We start from the raw sequence: 19,894 nt of genomic DNA, 5'->3' as shown, positions 1-19,894 counted from the left end.
AAAACCTAAGTCAATCTAATTTTGCCGTTACCACTAGGAAACTTTGTTTCCTTCTGTGATCTTAATCAATGTGTCCACTAGGTGGTGGTATGATCAACAGAAATGTGTGAAGTAGAGCTACAGAAGATGCCCCTATACAGTTTAGTGACTGCTGCACATTTCCCTTTGCGGATGAAGTTTTTGGCTCATGTTTAAACACGCAAAAATTAAGAAGGGAAAAAAAAAATTTTCACACCTCAGTTCCAATTAAGGTAGGACGGATATACAGGCTGGCAGTGGTTGAGTATGGGACCCACTCCTTTTCCACTTCCACAAGCTTCCGGATGCACTCTAGCAGCTCATTCTGGTCAAAAGACTGGAAAGGAAAAGCAAAAGGAGAAAGGCAAGTGGAGAAGCATAGGCTGAATACTGTGGTCTTTATAGACCTGTATGCTAAGGTGTACACTTCATCAGATTCATTATAGTGACAATCTATAGAGGTTCATAGGACTGCATCGTCTTCCATGAGTTAATTTCTTACAGAATTTAAGATCCCACAGTCTTTACCACTGTGTATTTTCACATAGTGTCCTGAATATCCTCCTGGCTCTACAAAGTATTCTCCTGAGATAAAGCCATTGACCTTTCTTGCCTCCTAAGCACACAGAAAACTCCTTCTGCATCCAACACCTTTACTTTTGCATGCTGCAAGCTATACCATGTCTTCTGCAGAAGAGTGCTTTGGGTTATATCTCCAAGGAGCCCACCAAATCTCCCAGTTCTACAAAGTTTCAAAGTTCTTACAGTAATAAAGCTCATAAGCATGGGAGAAAATTCACTGGCCAACATAAAACTGCTAAAAGCAGTGTTATGTTGCTAGCATGACCAAAACTAAAGGCACTCAGAGCTGAAGGACATAACTGGAGTGGAACTAAAAAAAGGAAGAACATGAGCTCCAGAACACCTTATCAGCTGTCTGCATGCAAATAACTCCCACCTTTGAAACAGACTGCATACAGCTGAGGCAGTAGGGAGACAACAAAGAAAGCAAAACACTGTTATTTAACAGAAAAATGCAGTTAAGACAGTTCAGTGAGTAAGATCTCTTAACAAAGTTTACCTGAACTATTCAGGAGTTAAGAGTGTTTGACAATTGTTTCACTACTGTAACTACAGAGATTTGCACTCTGAAAATGGAAATACACTCTGACTTGAGGAGAGTGAGATGCTTTGGCTACGTACTGGCAGAGTTGCTCTTCTTGCTGACCGTGCCATCCTGTCCATGTTGAGGGTTGGCCGGAACAGACGGATTTTGCCATCCACTCCTCGGTAAGCCTTCATTCCTTCAAACAACTAGCAAACCAAAAAGGAGGGAACAGAATCATAATAATAATAATTGAGACATGGTATCCCATGATGATCTATGCAAAAGCAGAACACGCCCTCTGGAAATAAAAGAACTTCGCTTTACTGCTCACAGTTCTCAAAGTATAAATGCTAACTAATTAATCCTTGCAATACACTCCTGTGAGGTAATATTATGAAGTTTATACTGCAAAGATCATCTGCCTAGGCTTCAGATATATCTTTCTCTGTCAGGGAACTTACAGATAATCTTTTTTATTATTGTTTTTTCCATAATTTAGTTACAACAATTAAAATTTGTAGCATGTGTTTGACTTAACGATTCCCTCGTATCCAGAATATAAGATATGAGGCTGAGCCAAAACGTCATTGTACCTTATAGAAAAAAACCTATAGAATTATATACATTAATCATTTTTAGGGCTCTGTCCAAAACACATTTTGGTCAGAAGCATAGAGTAAGATCATTAAAGGAATTCTACAGCACTTCTTGCTGTAGTAGCAGCAAAAACTTCTTAATTCACTTCCTCTCTATACCCATATGCTGTGGAAGGGGCTTTAGCTGGCATTAAAGACAAATGCATGTCTTAAACTGACAGTAATTATAATTTATACTAATCTTAAATTAGTCACAATTATTCCATCAAGTGCAGATGACTGGTGCTGACAATCAATTTAGCAGAAACTCCTATCCTACCAGTGCCCTCACAGCATAATGCTCTACAATATCTCCTAACCCCAGCAAAAAAATTTAAGCCCACAAAATACTGACAGCTATTCTCAGTTACAGTTTGATAATTTCCAGTTATAGACAGAAAACAGACAGGTTATATAAGATCACATTAATATATACAGGAATTATTTAGATTAAGTATTAAATGATTACTTATGCTTATAGACAATCATTCAGAATTTCAGAATATATTTTCTAGAGAACTTCTTCGTAGATTAAATTTTAGCATAAATTCTGTGAACTTAAATGCATCACTGCTGTCAGATTCCTTCGACTTCTACTCTTGACTGTTCCAAAGCAGCTGGCTGGAAATGCATTCTATGTAGACATATGCAGTCCTATGCAGGCCTTTTTTGGAAAAAAAGAGAACCCTGTATTTGTGTACAGGTAAATGTAATACAATACTCAAGGTTTCATTATTACAAGAAAATTATATGGAATTTAATAAGGATCAGTGAAATGCAATGTTTAGAAAGCTTTTGTGCAGTCCCATGACAGAGTTAGATCCTTCCACATGACAAATTTTAATTGGGTTGTAACTGGATTGCAGGAATCCCGACAATCTTCCTTAGGCTACCTGCCAATTATGTAGCAGAACCAGAATTAGAACCCAGAACTTTTTACCTGAAAAATTTATCTTACTTCTATGGCAATGCCAACCTTATTAAAAGTTTTGTACCAGTTTTGAAAAAGAAACTGTTCCTAGAATAGACACTGTAGGTATATGAAAAAATTCTGTCTTTAATAAAGGATGGCATAGCTGGTGATATGACTGGTACTTCAATGTGATTTTTATTGGACCAGGTTCTAACTAACCTCATGTTTCTGTAATGCTACTTTCTTATCACAGAACAGTTGTTTCCCCCCACCCTTCTCCCAAACACATTCACAGAACTTTTAATGAGAGGGAAGAGGAAGGAATGTTACTACTAAGATTCCATCAATGGTTTGAGAGAAGTAAGAATCACATCATTACTGAAACACAAAGCCTTCTCAAGCTGTTAAGTCTTTTTATCCAAAAAGAAATTCTTTTAACCTTCCAGAGCTGATTAAAACCTTTCACTCATTAAAAAGGGAGACAGTGATGTGTTCCAGAAATGCTCTACTTGAATAAAAGCAACTGCTGTGGTTGCTTGATGGTTGGTTGCTACAGTGGTATGCAAACAAAATTATCTGACATCTGTACATCACAAGAGCTGGATCTGGAGTGCAGCAGATCCAGACTATTACACTGCATCATGGAGGGCAAGGAGAAAGGGGAGGAAATGCCAAATTCATCATTTTTACTATACCCACTGTGTATTCATTGAGCACCAGCATTGGCACCAGATTCTCGTCTGTCTGTCCTCTTGGCTAGAGGAAACGTGATGCAATAAGGGTAAAAGAATTAAAAAAAAAAAAAAAAAATGGGAAAAAAATAAGAGCATATTCATATTAGCAATTATTTCAGACTGGGCCAGAGGCCGAGCATTAAGGCAATAAGCTACTAAGAGTGAAATATAGATTTGGGAGTCCAGCGTGGTTTCTTACTTCTTGGGCAGATCAAAAGCTGCAGCCTTAGTCACAGGGACCTGTTGGAGCTTACACAGGACCTTTGGAGGCTTGGTAACTAGATGGAGAAGGAACAGCATCAATAAAAAAATGGTGAAGGTAGGAACTCAGGGGCAACAAACAGGGAAAAGCTTGATCCTTCCCTTATACTAGTGAGAAGAAAAAAAAAAAAAAAAAAAAAAAAAAAAGAGGAAAAAAAAAGAAAAGAAAAAGAAATTAAAGAAATAATAAAAGAAGCACAAGCAGGCTTCCATTTCAGCATATGCACCCTACACCTACACTCTCACAGATGCAAGTATAGACAAGGCTGCTCAGGAGACACAAAAGTCAGCTTTACCCAGTAAGCAACTAAGCACAGAAACTTAACCACGCTGGTTTCCAACTTAACATTTCACTTTCCAAAATGCCTTGCTGCATATTCTCTGTTTAAATACACTTGCATGAGCTGAATGCATCAGATTCAGTTTGGAGCTCTCCAGGCTTGCAGGGAGTTGCAAACAAGCATCTGTCTAGTCTGTCCTGCAATCCAATCTATGAACCACTATGAACCTTTAAAACAGCTTAAAATAACTCTAGGAAGTGCATGATTCGTCCTCAAATTAGAGCTACTCTTGGAACCTCACATGGTCTTATCCAGTGGTTCATTAAATTATATCAGAGACAGTAGTTGGACTGATCCACTGTTGGTGACCTAGAATCCTTTCTCAAATTTATTTGTCACCACACAAGAAAAAGTTCATCTTCACTAGGGTATAAAGTTAAGTGAGCCAGAATCCACATGGAATTATTCTGGAAGACACCAATTAACAAAGAAAAATGTAACTCAATACTAATAAATTTAAGACAGTGTCCTGGCTTTGGTTGGGATTGAGTTAATTTCTTAGTAGCTGCTATAACACTGTTTTTAGGATTTAGAATGTTACTGTTGGTGAGACGCTGATGTTTTAGTTGTTGCTGAGCAGTGCTTGCTCTAAGTCAAGGACTTCTCAGTTTCTGATACTGCCAGCCAAGAGGCCAGGGTTGCACAAGAAGGTGAGAGGGCACAACAGACATGAGTGCTGACCCAAACTGGCCAAAGGGTTATTCCATACCATATGACATCATGATGAACAATAAAACCTGGGGGGAGTTCGCTGGGTCTTGATGGCAGCTTCTCAGGGACTTGCTGGGCATGGGTGAGTGACTGCATTGTGCACTGTTGTTTTGTATATTCCTTTATCATTATTAATATTTTCCCTCTCCTTTTCTATCCTTTTAAATTGAATTTTACTTTTTCTCCAATTTTCTCCCCTATCTCACAGCAGAGGAGTGAGCTAACAGCTGTGTGGTTAGCTGCCTGCTGGGTTAAACCACAACAGACAGTAATAGTCCTTGCATTACAAAATTATGGCTTCAAAAGCTAATGAAATAAAACAGCAGTTGCAAAATTAATTCAGTACTTACTTCTACAGCATAATGCAGAGATGAGGAGGCTGGATGCAATGATAGGTTCTCAAGTGGCTTAATATAAGGTTTCTCCCATCCTGAAGCCAAGGACCATTCAATTGTCAGCATATTATCAGTGAACACAGCTCCAAATACCAAACCACTGGGGTCTGGCTTTTCCTTGAAGGTTGTAGCTGGGGTGATAATCAAGTCTGAGGCCTGAAGAAATACAAAGGCAAAAATGAAGTGTATAAATACTAATGAAGTCAGTCTGATTTTACAAATATTCTGCATCAGTAATCATGGACAAATGGAATATTTCACCTGCAGGACATCTAATGACTGAATGGTTAAAGCAGTTACCTCTAAGTAGCTGGCAAACTATTCATACTGTGTATGCACACACGTATACACAGAGCTGCTTATACCAGAAGTCTTGATCAGAGTCTTGATCCAACCTCTCCATTCTCTTTCAATGCCACCTGAGCATTTAAACAGTGCTGGTCAGAGAGGAAGAGGTGAATTCAAAGATTTGCACTCAGAGCTCCATTCTTCTTCCTAACTCGACTCCGAAAGCACTACAGCCCCCCAAGTGAAATCTTACTTCTGAAGGTTGGGTACAGATAGAACAGACCAGAAAACAGGTACTTCAGACTACTGTTAAATAATTTGCACATGCACTAAGAAGCTGGTTCTGCAAGAGACATTGTTGACTTTGACTTTTCAAACTCAGCACACATTTTGCAAAATGAGAAAAATTAGTCCCAAGCTTTTGAAAAAGAACACACACCCCTCTCTTTGTAAACAACCTGATTTTCAAGACGTCTTTAATGAACAAAGACCTATATTTTATTGGTTTGTTAGTTTTCATTTGGGGTGCTTTGTTGTCGGTTTCTGGTGTGGGTTTTGTTTTGTTGGTTTGTTTTTTTTTTTCTTAATGGCTTAGATGTGAAACTAATGTAGAGCACGTGAATCACTAAAAGCTTGTTTCAAACTATCCCCAATTATATGCCTAGATATTACAGTGCATTAGCCTGGCTGAACTCATACATAATCTGATGAGACAACAATTACTCTACTCTTAACTCTTTTGAGTATCCTTTAGCCTGCTGACAGCAAATGCTCCGATGGGAAAAGTTCTGCTTAATGATGTCCTGAAATTAAAAGTCAATTTTACCTGACAACCCTTATCAAATGCTCTGCAAAAGAAGGTATTACAGAAGATCGGGAGCCAAAACAAAAGCCTCAAAGGAGTTTTTTGCAATTATTTACAATGCAAGAAAAACACCTAGGCAGGAGTTGGATGTAAATGGGGCTTAAGCAAGGATTCAGAATCCAGCTATATCCTTGGCTTTATCTCTGAACAGAATCACTACATCTAAAGAAGTCCTACTGCCTCCCCTTGAACTGAAGACTGTCTCATCTCAGGTCATTTTCAATAAAGCACTTTTCCTTACAATAAACTGGCCTGGGGACCAGAATTATCATATGGAGTCTCAGCCCCTAGAACTCCCATCAGTGTGCTGATTTCTGCTTAGCTCACAGCCCTGAGGATTGAGGACCAGCTGCAGTCACAAAGAGAAAACATTGGAGTGGATTTCAGGTTGAGTCACTCAAAGGTGAAAAGCCTAGAAAAGCAGGTAGCAATGATGCTTACCCAGAAAGGAAGCAAATTGTTTCTGGACCACAGAGCTTCCTGGAGCTGTGCACTCTGAACAAAGAGCCCTCTTTCAGCATTTAGGGAAACCAGCTTTCATTCACTCATTTAGCAAACACCTTATTCACCAATGACAGGTACAACACCTGACCCATAACACTTCCTGCAGATAACAAGAACACCCTGCAGAAAACCTGAAATACAGGTTAAACTGCACATAACACTAAGGTAGCAATCAAAAAACAGACAAAAAGGCAATTTTCCTGATCCTTATAACACTGTTTTCAGTAGATGAATTTAAGATTTATTGGGTTTTTGGCTTTTACTTTCTTAAGGCTCTTGCCCCACAATCTTGCCCCATTGTATTTTTTCTCCCTCTTGTTACCAAACAGTGCGTAGTGCAATTTAACAATGTGCAAAACCACCTGAATCTTTCAGAATCCCAATGCTTTTTATGTCAAGGCACCATCAAGCACTGCATTATATTCAGTTTTTTTCCATCCAGAGGCACGGGGGGGGATAGACTGCAGTTGGAGAACCCACCCTTGGAGTACTCTCTCCCACAGTGTCCCAGTACCCTCAACCTCTTCTTGGTCCCTGAATGGTAAGGCCCTCTACATAAAATCTCACCTGGCCCATGCTCTTTTAGCTTAACTTACCCCAAAGCCCTGCTCCAGCATATTTTGGTGCTGCTCAAGTGAACAGAGCAAGGGAGGGTGACTAATACCAGGAGTACTGATAAGCATCGTACTGATTACTTTAATACCACCAATTAAAAAATTATTGCAGGCTACCACAGTAACACCCATGACCCTTATAAATGGCAATTAATTTCTTTCCTTTGTCAACATTCCCCCAGCCTTGAAAGCAGAATTAAGGATGCATTAGGGACTGGCATTAACCCCCATCCAGATCTCCACTGTTTGCACTGTCAATACAAAGGGCAATTTTCAGCCAGGTTTGTGTTTGCGTGCTTTGTTTATCAGTGTGCTCTCAAGCACCTTCTGACTCTGCTGCATAATAAAACCATTAAACTGGAGGGAAACCAGTAAAGACGGGAACAAAAGGGATAAAAAAGGAGATAAAGAACAAAAACGAGATAAAAAAAAGAAATAGATGTGGTACACCACCTACTGAGTGCAGCAATTCAGCCCCTGGTGCCAAAAGGAAAATGGAAAAGACACAGTTCCAGCCCTGCAAACTCTGCATGTTGTAGCAGTACAATATGTAGGAGCTTTATGTGCCTAGGACCCAACCCAGGGCATTCCAGTAAGAAACAGGAAGAACAAAACTGCCCTGCCAGTGGTAGGCAAAAAGAAGTGGTGGGGAAGCCAGCTGGATACTGTGGATATTTAGGGCTTGTATAGCAGCATTAACACCTATAAGCAGGCACTGTGGGTATCAGATGCACTTTTTTCAACAGCCTCTCATCTGAAAAGTGCCTGCTGATTCCACCATAACTTCTTCCAGAGCAAAGCTTTACCCAGCCCAAGCAAAGAAGATATCTTGTGACCTCCTGAAACTAAAATGAATCATTTGATCAAAATAGAACTTGTCAATTATGACCTAGGGCAAATTAAAAGTGACGTGTTGGTCAGTGTAAATTTTAGCCAAAGCTGTAGCAAGACATTCTGGTGCCCCTAGCCAAGATGTCAGTTTAATGCTTATTCTACCCAGCCTTTGCAATAGCCTTAAGTGGAGCTGACAGCAGCCAGAGCTGTAACTCTCCTCACTCCATTCCTACCTTTCTTACCCTAGAGAGCTGTGCTGGATTGGTGCAGAAGGCAAGTGCATATTTTGTCCTACTCTTGCCAACAAATTTTGCCAATGCCTTCCCAAATACTCCTTGGCTGTGGTTATTTTCATTGCACTGAAACTACCAGACCACAAGCACTAGGTTGAGCAGCTGTAGCAGGTGTAATTCATTTGACATACCCAAATTTTTTAAACACTGTTCTGGGTGAAACATTTCTAGCACTTACTTAGCAGAAACAAAACTGGCAAATTACCAAACTATAACAGCAAGTTTTAGCAGAGATCCTCAAGACATTGTACTCAGTGAGACTGACTGTAATTTATTCTGATGAATTAAGCAACCTCTCTGGCTTCTAGTCAAGGTGACTCATTTAAGATCACAAAGCAACTGCAATTATTATTTTTTTATTACTTATACTGAGTTTCTGAGCATATCCTAGGAAAGATCAAGGCATTCTGTTGTAACAACAGACACAGAAGCATAGGCAAAATAGAATAATTTGGTTTGCCCTTGCACTTGTGAACAGCAAAATGTGGTTGTAGTAGCAGAGCAAATTTTGAGAGACAGATTACAAAGCACGTGAGGAATTACCACGAAGGGGAAAGGTAACAAAGTGTAGCCAGAGGGAGCCAGAGAGAACAAGTTTGGGACTAGACAGGATGGCTCTAAGCAGGGCTCCAGCAATGAAGATGTAATTTTCCTGCCATTCAGTCTTTATGGCTCTGGCACCCTCATCGTTGCCTTTTGGCACTCCCCAGTACACACATCTCTATCACAGGAAGCAATAATTTCTGCTGGAGAAGTCATTTTCACTTCTCTGGCCTCCTGAACTTGAGACTCCTCCTATCTGGCAGACTGAAGAGAAATTTGCATAGCCAAAGAGAAGCACTGGTGGGCAATTAGGTTGAGGATACTGACGAGGCTGAAGAAAGTGGCTTGCCAATTCACCTTTGGAAGCTGAAACACTCTCTTCTCATAAACTTTTTTTTTTTTTTTTTTTTTTTGTCCTTTCAGCCAGTGTGCAAGCTACCACCTTTCTCTTGCAACTCGCTCAGCTCCATGGCTCTCCAGCTACAGATAGCAGAGAATTGCCTCAATTTTCTTATTCACCTGAGCAGTGATTTTATCTGGCTTGAGAAGTTCATCCATTAGATATGACCAGTCCAGAAGCCTCATGCATTAGGGTTCACAATAATCTATGTCACACATAATTGCTCCTGCAGAGCAGCTGCTATGAGCAGCTCACAGGGCATTGCAAACTGATCCCAGAAGAGCCTTCAGCACATGGGCCAGCTTTCTGTGAGCAGACATCATGAATCATACTTAAATGGTCCAACTGCACACAGACACACACACAAAAAGCTTGTGTCAAACTATTGCCCAACTCTGGGAGGAATCAGGGGTGATGTGCCAACTCCTCCATCAGTGGAATCAGACAGCAGCAGTGCGAGGCTTTGCAACTAGAAAGCAGGAAAAGGTTGTGGAGGCTGTGTGTGGTTATGTGGTGTTAGAGCAACTTGTACTTTTGTTCCCCATTTAGACAAAAGAAGCAATCACCTGTTTTGCCAGTTCCTAAAAATCTGTCTCAGAAATAGGATTTCTGAATCGTGTTCCAACAGATGGAACCAAATGCAACCCGTTCCAGCAATTATTTTTTGTCTAGTTTGTTTGACCTACTATGTCTTGGTTTTATCTGTTAATCACTCACTGACACCACAGCAGCATCTGCTTGAGTGAAAAGGGGAGATTCATGTCCTGCAATCCTTGGGCAAACAAAGGAAGGTCTGTGGCTTTGTCTCTTTTCCCATCTCCATTTTTCTTTTTGGAAAAGACTAATAGTTTTCTGAGGAAGAAGCCATCACCTTCTGTATAGGGTTAAGCTGATTGCTCTGAGCACAGTAACAAAGTCTGCATTAGAAACAATAAGAACAATAAGAGTACTATCAACTCAAAACAGAGTAAGGCAGTTAAATGGATTCTTAGAAATCCATTGCTAGTTTATAAGTATAAAATGTAATGGTAATATAAGCTGTCCTATCATCTCTTTACTATAATTACTATTTTAAATTTGCAGAAGAGCCCGAGGCTTAAGAATGCAAAGTGTGCCAAGATATACTAAGATTTCAGCAGGAATAAAGCCCTAATCTTCTTTCTATTAAAAAAAAAAAAAAAAAAAAAAAAAAAAAAAAAAAAAAAAGGGAACCATAATGAAATACCTTCCTCAGCTCCAGTGAGAATACCTGGAAATCTTTACTCATAAGTCTTCCCTGAGATTTCATCTAAGAATATGCTAGCACATGTAATTGGACTGGGGCCTGGAATCATTGCACCTGGTTGACACAGGTTATAAAACCACAGAACAAATGACAAAGCAAAACAGAGTCAAGGCTCTGAAGCAGTTGTGAGTCACATCATGAAATGAACAAAAAATATGGCTGGAAGGACTTTGTCTAGTCCACCTACTGCATTACATCTTCCTAAACTAGTCATAACAGATATTTATCAAATATTTATCAAACCATAGACTGGCTTCTGCTAGACTCTGCAGAAATAGGAAAAAAATGAGAAGGGCAGAATATATTGCTTGCTTCTTTCTCCTGACCTAACAGATGCTCCAACTCTGATGCAAGAATTTTTGATTTGGAGCAGTAGGTAGGGAATTAAACCTGCTCTAACAAGACAACAGATAAGTGGCTGGAATTGACAGACACTGCTTCATTTGGAGAATGTAAAGGGCACCTAGGGCAGTGGCTCAGCTGAAAATGCAGTCCCCAAAATGCATCAGAAGGGAAATAAAGATGCTGGAAAACTACAGTCTGGCTAAACTGAAGAGAAAGAATTCAAGAAACCAATCATGCTCTACAAAGCACAAAGATAATGCATAATGTCATTGCTTTCAATGGCACTAAATAGATGTTCATGGTTTTTTCCATATGCTGCTGCAATGCTGCTTTGCACCAGCTCCCGTTTATTTGATCCGAAGCCCATTTAAGTTAACCAAGACCTCTTCCTGAGGTCTTTGTAGTAACTTGCATTTAAAGGCAGACAAGGCTACAAAAATTTATATTTACATCCATTTCTGTCACTTCAGGAATAGTAGACTAGTACTGTTTTGGGTTCAGGGTTGGGTTTTTTTCTGCAGCTTTTGTTTGTTAATTTTTTTTAAGCTTGTTTGGGTTTTGTTTGGGTTTTTTGTGCCTTATAAATTAGTCTGTTCTCCACTGGCACAAGTTTCAGAAGATACATGTTTTTAAAGTTAAAATAGATAGAGGAATGAGGTTGCTACAAATTCTAAGGAAGCCTTCTTCCTGATATTAAGACAATCTTAAGGAAAGCTAATATTAGACTTCATTAAAATCAATTTCCTCTACTCCAGATAACAGTATTTACAGCACTGTGAAAAACAGTTACATACTAACTCATCTATCAAAGAATTATCTAAAGTGTTTCAAATATCACTACATCTCTAAAATATAAGCTATCAAAGTGTTGATAAAGACTATTAAATATAGAAACAGGAAATGGACATGTCATTGCATTTTGGTCCTATAAAATATTTTTGTTTGATAACAGCTACTCTAAAAATAAGGGGACTGGTCAAAAAGTGTGAATAGGGAGGAATTATGAGCAGACTTTAATGCAGTCTAATGAGCAGTTTAATGCTCTGCTGGAGCTCATTTATTGTCAAGTTAGCTATTAAAAAAAAAAAAAAAGCAAAAAAGCCCAACTCTTTGGCCATGCAACCACACTGCATGTCTGCAATGCAGATATACCTTGGCTTTTGGTTAGAAAGAAGCAATTCCACATAGAATGACAAGGGGAAACAGACTGCAATTTTTTAGTAGCTCGCTTTCTTGCACAAAAAACCCTCTCATAGACTCATATTCAACCCTCTCATAGGCTCATATTCAAACATTTCAATATATACAAAACTAGGATCATTCTTCACGAATGGAACACATTAGCTAATTAAAAGATGTGTCTTAATTCGGTATCAGTATGTAAGACATTATTTCTCAAAAGATTTGACAGCTTGGTTAATGCAGTTCCTGATGCAGTTCTGCTCCTTGCCTCACAGCCACTGTATTTCTGCACTGTAGCATAAACACGATGTTCCATTTTTAGCAAGAGTTTGCCTGGGAGAAGGTTTGAGCCTAACACAAAATGAGGGCTCACACTGGCCTGGGATGGAAAACTGGAATACAGACCTGTGACATTTCATCGATATCACATTTTTGTACGGTGACACGGGGTTTTAAATGTTGAAAAAATGCTGTATGAAAACAAATCTTACAAAATTTGGTCCACAAAGATTTCAGACACTACTGCCTTCTCATTTGGGAAGCATAATTGCAATTTCACAGGAAGAAAGTGGGAAAAAAAAATAAATAAAAAGACAACATACTGAAAGAAGAAATAAAGAAATAAAGTGCAAACTTAAATTCCAGGCAAACAAGTGGGAAATGTTTTGTCTAAGTAGCCTGGCCAGTCACAAACACATTATGCAGAATAGCCAAGAATAGAATCATAATCTCACATGTCCAAATCCTGAGCAGTTGCAATTAAATCTTCTTATCCTGATTTTAATAAGCTTGCAGACATGCAGGGAAGTGGACTCATGGGATGAAGACATTCAGAATTCATTATTTCAAATGGAATTTCAGAAATTTTGGGGAATATAAAATTATTTAATGGTACAGTCTCTTACCCAGAGGTTACAGGAATAATTTCAAACATTCAGTTAACCATACTTGCTTTTTTCTCTTATCCAATCTCCCTCTCATCCTGGTAGAAGAAGATAAATTTAAAAATTGCCATGAATTTCTACATTTGATCTGCCACTGAAACTGCCACAATTTGCCAACTCATTCCCTTCAGACCTTTCCAAGAAAAGAGGACTAAGTACAGGACGATTATGAAACTCTTCCGAGCTCTCTATGCTCTTGGTTCATGAGTTAAGATATAGAAGTTATTTCAAAATCAAGCAGAAAGGCCAATAGAGTCTTATGGGAAAAAAAAAGAAAAAAGACTAAATTATATACTGAAGTGTGGTTCCTATTCATGTGTGCTCAGGAAAGAAAACATTTAATATCAGATTTGGGGTCTTGATATCGGAATGATTTTAAAAATTAAGAATTCTTGGAAAAGAACAGCACGGATTTTATATATTTTGGAGTCAGTTTCCTTTGCAATCATTAGCTGATGCTAAAGCCTTACCTTTAAAAGCAATTCTTCATTTTGGGAAAAAATAAATCCAGTGAAAGGATACAAGCCAAATGGAACTTCCAAAATTCTAGTACAATTTCTGTGTTTTTACAGACACTGACTATATCATAAAGCCCCAAGTTAAAAGGAAGTTAAAGCAACACTTTTGTTGTGCTATAAATCAACTCGGCCAAATTGTCCCTTGGCTTTTTTTCTTGCATCTTCCTTTTATCTTAGCTAAAAGCATCTGTTACTTGCTGAAGACAAGTAGCTTTATTTGCAATTTCTACAGCTTCAAGTAATGAGACAATCAGTTTCTCTACTATAGCTTAGAAAATCTATTTGTTAAAAGCCTGCAACCAGCTGAAGGACACAACCCCCTTGAAAAGTAACAGAGAACTATTTGCCACCAAGCTAAAACTGAACAGAAGCACCAGAGCTCTCAAAGGCCACAGTAGAGCTGGGTTCCTGATCACAGGAGAAATCTACTTGCAGACTGTTGAGGAATCATCCCTAAACATATCGTTGTAATTTTCACAGCACTAACAACTTTTCTCTCCATAGGATTTCTTGGCTACTGCAATCCTGAAGGAGTAGTACTACTTCATGATAATAAATTTGATTTAGACACACTGATGTGCCAAGTGGAGCTACCAGCAATACTGTGCTGCATTAATACACCTTCCACCTCTGCATGCAACTTGCAAGGTCTCCTTCAAGAAAGCCAGCTTTTCCTATCAACCAACAACCACTGAAACATTCATTTATAAACCTGAGCTTTGTTTCTTTGCTGTCCCATGTCAAAACAGAGTGCTCAATTGCAAACAGACCATGATCATTACTGTTACCTATACCTCTATTTTCCTAGTTACTGGAATGGAAGGAGCAAATCTGTAAGAGAGTCTTGCTCAGATATTGTAAGTAATATTCAAATGTCTTCATGCAATGTCTGTGTGGATACAGAATGCCACAGAAACCCCCTGGCATTCAATCCTCTCAGTGCTGTAGCTGGTTTTCCTCTTGGCAGGTGAAGATGAGGGCATGTCTTTGTAAATCACATGAAGTAATTCTGCAGCATGTACATACCCTGCTAGGGGGGAAAGTGAAGTGATGTGAAGGCATAATCTAACAATATTACTCTGATTTTTTAAATTTTTTTATTCTATACCTGACAAAAAGTAAATAATTTTATTGCCATTGATAAAAAGCTAAGTGACTGAGCTGAAATCAAGATAAAATCAGTGTTACATTTTCTAAAGCAACAGCCAGCCTACAAATGATAAATACTGTTACAACTATAATAAAATTGGCCTTTAGCTTGGCATTGTGCTGTAACAGTGGCTAAAGCTGTACAGATACAGATGACCTACTAAATTGTAGTAAACACAGTTTTAGCTTAGGAAGCTCAGAGCAGACATAAGAGCACTGAGCAGACAAAGCCACAGCTGACCTGGTCTAGTACTACTGAGAGTCACATTTTCAGTGGAAGGACAGACTACATGAGCTATGGTTTTAAGACACAGACTATTTGGAGATGCCTAATTGTGTAATATTATACACAACCACGTACATACATATATATCTGCAATTGATTGCCTTTTACTGCTTTAAGACAGTTTATAAAAAGACATCTTTCCTACACACATATTTTAAGGAGCCACTGCTCATCACAGCATCAAGATATTATAAATTTTCTCTTTCTTTATACTTCATCCAGAGGCACACTACAGATTTGGAATACGTGGCAAAGCTTTCAGGGACTTGGGCTGTTTATATGTAGGTTATGTCTACAGTGTGGAAAAAACCTTTATGTTCTAAATTGTACCTTACCTAGCACAATGTCAGCTGGTTCACAGCTTGGGCTCTAAAACATCATAGCAATGCAAGACACAAATACTAAAACATACATCATTACTCTATCCAGCACCTCAGACATGAGCTAGCTTCAAACTGGAAGCCATGCAAATTTATTATCATAGCACTGTTTTCAGTCAAGCAAATCCAAAATCTCAACAGGGATTACTTGTTTGAGAACAGCACTGCACTAACCTGCCTGTATAGCTTCCAGTCTGCCATGGGCTCACATCCCACAAGCTCCGAGCCCAGAAAGGTCAGATGTTTCTGCAGAAGACTGTGCAGGAACACTCATGGTTATTCAGAGTAATGTGAGGAGCCAGATACTGAAGCTCCAGTTAAAGGTTTTTCATTCCTCTACCACAAGTCTTCATTTTAGGAAGTCAGTCCAGATCTACTTGTAAACCACAGCTACTTTACTGTGCTTTGGAGCAGCAGACTAGCCAGTATTCCCTAGAAGGCTGGAACCATTCTGGTACAGTCAGTAGGCCTCTAAAAATTAAAACAAAAGAAATGAACTTTGTACTAGTAAGATGCCCAATGAATTCTACATAGCTTCAGTTCTTTAAAAAACAGAGTAATGTAGAAGACATAGGTAATAACTTCTTAAAATGTTCTTTGTGCTTGTGTTGTTAATGAAAAATGTTACATAACTATGTTACATAAAAGCTAAAATACTACTGTTGCATATGTATTGATAACATAAGGGAAAGAAAGGGAAATAATTGTTGCCTTTAGCTTCTTAAGACCAAAGCCAGAGCTAATACACACATTAAAAGAAACCAGATTAAAGTTAGATGTGAAAATACATCACTACATTATACAAATTACATTCAGTCTGTCTCATGGCAGTACAAAAAACCAGAATGAATGCGTTTTAAAAATTACCAGATTTTTAATCATAAACATTGAGGGCTTTGGAAATAACTGTGTGCTGTTTCGTGGTGTTACAGAATGGAAAAACCCATTCAGAAGAGGAAAACCAGATATCTGCATTTCTTGTGTCAACATTCTGAAATATGTTCAGTGGTACAGAGGATGACTGCAGTTTCCATTACTGGTTACATATGCTCCTCCTAGAAATCCAGAGCTGGCAGTACACAAAAACTACAGTTATAACTTCATAGGTTATGGTCACAAACCACAACCAGTTATTTAAATAAAGAAACAAAAACGACAGTTTGGGGAGCAGGGAAGATTTCACTGCACAAGGAGAGGGATAGATAACTAGTGGAGATTTGACATTTTCTACAACACAAGAAACTCTAGCAAAATCACTGTTTCCTTTGATGTTCTTACATCTTCCAGGATCACTGGTGTCAATTCAAACTGTGATACATTAAGTATCTCTTAAATCACAGAGCTGTCAGGGCAAGACTTTTAACAGGAGGAGTCAAATTAAGGCGTTCCTTTTCACTGCTCCTGAGCTAAAGTGCCAGTCCCAACATCCTGATTTACAAGAAGCCCAGAGAACTGAAAACTGAGCAGCCAGCAGAGGTGCTCACTGCTTGCCAGAAGCTGAAGGTAGCATTCATTCCTTCCCTTCCAGTGTACAGTGACTGAGTCCACCCTTCCAAGTTAGGCAGAAATTAAAATTCAAAGGTCACCCCACTTTAAAAGCACAGCCTTGCATTCTAAAAAGAAGTGTCTTCAGAGGGCTAATATGGCATTCAAACGTTGGGCATCATCCATTTTAAACAGCATGTTTTATGTAAGCATAAAACAAAACCATGCTTTTTCTACATTCCCTCAATCTTGGATTACTTAGGTTTCTGGCACAAAATTGCAGCTTTCTTCAGCACAGTCAGCCCCATGAGTCAGCTTGATTCCTTTGAAATATTATTAGCTATAGTTTCTGAAATTGTAACTGTAACTAGAGTCCACAGAAGTGTTTGTAAAGCTCCTTAGAATCAATCCAGGCTATTCTGTTTGTATTATTTTGGTGTTATTTTTTCCTTAATTTATAAAGCTTTTCTTTTTAATTTGAAAAATGATTTAAAGAGACTATAAATAACCTATTATAATGCATGGAACTGCAATCAGTATTGTCTCCCCCTAACTTTCACACTATTTTCTAAAAAATGTACCCTTTTCTGGTTACTGCTGCTAATCTTCAGAAACAGAGCCATAAGGCAGGAATGGACTTAGAAATTAGATTTCAGCCTGAGCCAGCTGTTTTTTCTAGTATTACTCCCTTTATAACCATCTGTCCCACCTGCTAGTATATTTTTTCCCCCTCAAGCATACTCCAGAACAACAATTTGCCATTCTGGCTGATTTACAAGTATCGATGGAAAGGAAGCTGAATTAAATCTCACTTTGTGCTGCCCAATATTTGGACCTTTGGTAAGGCACCTGCTTGACTGTCAGTATAATTATGGTAAATTTAAGCCTGGTTCACCTATGACCCAAACACTCTGTTGTCACACTATCTTCCTTCTGTACTCTGTCAATTAGTTGAAGGCAACAGTGCAGTTATACGAGTCTCCTCTCTGCAAAGCAATTTTTGTTTTTAAATACACTAGCACACCCTACTGAATGAATCTGCTGAGATCTATCTTGTTTATTATTAAAGGTGAAGTCACAAGTGTGGAGTGCAGAACTGTGCACAACTTGCAGTTTCAAAATTGGTTGCATGTGCCTATTTTTCTCAACATTTTCCAAATCAGACCTTCTGGCTGAAAAGTCATCCTAAAACTTCCTTCTTGGGCAGAATTGCTAGAGAGGCAAAGGGCAAAGAAATGAGGAAGAAAAGAACAAGGAAGGGCTGAGAATGAGAAAAAAGAAAGAAGTGGCATGCTGCTACATGACAAAATTCTATAGTCAGAGACTCTCAACAATTCTGTTTTCAATAAGACTATCATCATAATAAATCTTACCAAGGAGTACACTGCATTTTATATGTCACTTACTTTTTATATCTGACAACTAAAAGGAAAATACCTCAGTATAATTTAGAAGACTGCAAAACACTGACACTGGCCCAAAAAATCAGGAAGAATGTGACAGTTTCAAAGAGTATCATTACAATTTCATGTCATGTGCTGCTGACAATAGTCAGCAATAACAGGAAGGGAACTGCTGAAGAAGCATAAGTGAGGTCACCTTTATCTGGGTACTTTTTAAAACATCTGCAAAAGAGAGGTCAAGCTTTTTAAAAACTGTAAAGCAAGAAAAGAGAGGAGGTGGAGAAAGAACTACAGGTTATGTGGCATAAGCAATAAGGACAAACTGTATAAAGGAGCCAAAAAATAATCAGGACAAAAGGTAGAGCTCAAAGGAGCACATGCTGATGGGCTTTATATTTCCAACACAAAATTAAAAGTTGACATCTGTGTCCGTATGGTGTTTAAAATGGGCTCTTAGTTACTAGCACTGCATTCAGGATGGAGGAGAGGAAAAGAGCTATATCTTAACTGGGCTCAATTCTAAGCAAAAGATGAAAGAAAAAAAAAAAAAAAAGATAAATTAAATTTCATGTCCATTCCTGGCAGCTGCACAGCATTCCTTATTATCATAGTCCTGCTTGCTACTTGAGTGCTGATAATCTGACAGAGCTGTGGTGTGCCCTGAGATCCTTAGTTCTGCAACTTTGAGACCAGATGGAAAAAACTACATTTGAACATCATTCATAAAGCCAAAGTTCAACAAATAATAGTGTTACATAGACTTCATTTGGAAAAAACCTTAATGGGGAATCAATCTGTATTTCTATTTATTTCAAAGCAGATATGAGTTAAAAATAAAAACACCTATACCATTTTACATTTTGCTTAATGACTGCTGACCTTTTAGTTAGTACCTGAAACTATAATAAAGTCCTTGTAACATTTTAAATTTTTACATTGAAAAAATTTTCAGCAAATGCTGAATACAGATTTGTAGAATTATGACATTCAAGTGGGTAAATAGCTAGGAACACTTGCACAACAATCACTGCCATACTGCCACAATCATACTGCCATTACAGATACTGTTTGGCACCATCTGCTGAAATACTGCAGCCAGTCTTTTAACAATGTACCTTGAAAGATTCTGTCACATGCTTTGCTGTTTCTCCTGAACATCCTCCAGCCGTGCATTCATTCTGGCAGCCCTAGAAAAAAAAAGACAGAGGAAATGAAATTCGATGCACACTGCAGAATAACAGGGACACGTGCAGATAAATGCTTTTAGGGCAGACAGTACTGAATGATCAGTCTAAGCTCATCAGCAATATATTAGCAAGAATTTTTTGGTAGTTTCTCAGCATAACTTTGTGCCTTTGGTTTTTAGTTTTACTTCAGTTGCATTATTTTGCGCAACTGCGTTTCAGGGTTTTTTAAGAGACACAACAGGTTCAATTATCACTGTGAAGTGCAGAAGGGTA

At 38.5% G+C, this 19,894-nt stretch overlaps 1 protein-coding gene across 3 annotated transcripts in view; it reads right to left on the bottom strand.

The window, feature by feature from the left end:
- The window catches only part of BCAT1 (branched chain amino acid transaminase 1), a 58,741-nt gene that overhangs the window by 20,701 nt on the left and 18,146 nt on the right, over positions 1 to 19,894 (bottom strand). Inside the window, exons 2-6 of one of the 3 annotated variants that reach the window (XM_071733069.1) lie at positions 19,550 to 19,621; positions 5,072 to 5,272; positions 3,374 to 3,430; positions 1,222 to 1,332; positions 236 to 355 (exon numbers count right to left, since the gene is read on the bottom strand). In XM_071733069.1, coding sequence (XP_071589170.1) covers positions 236 to 355; positions 1,222 to 1,332; positions 3,374 to 3,430; positions 5,072 to 5,272; positions 19,550 to 19,621 — 561 coding nt within the window. Of the gene's footprint in view, positions 1 to 235; positions 356 to 1,221; positions 1,333 to 3,373; positions 3,431 to 5,071; positions 5,273 to 15,720; positions 15,826 to 19,549; positions 19,622 to 19,894 lie in introns of those variants that run through there. The other 2 variants (XM_071733070.1, XM_071733071.1) reach the window with 2 other exon arrangements.

This window comes from Heliangelus exortis, chromosome 1, assembly GCF_036169615.1.
Source record: "Heliangelus exortis chromosome 1, bHelExo1.hap1, whole genome shotgun sequence".
NCBI classification, from domain to species: domain Eukaryota; kingdom Metazoa; phylum Chordata; class Aves; order Apodiformes; family Trochilidae; genus Heliangelus; species Heliangelus exortis.
The sequence above is the reverse complement of the archived record's forward strand: the minus strand, read 5'-3'. Positions and strand labels throughout refer to the sequence as shown.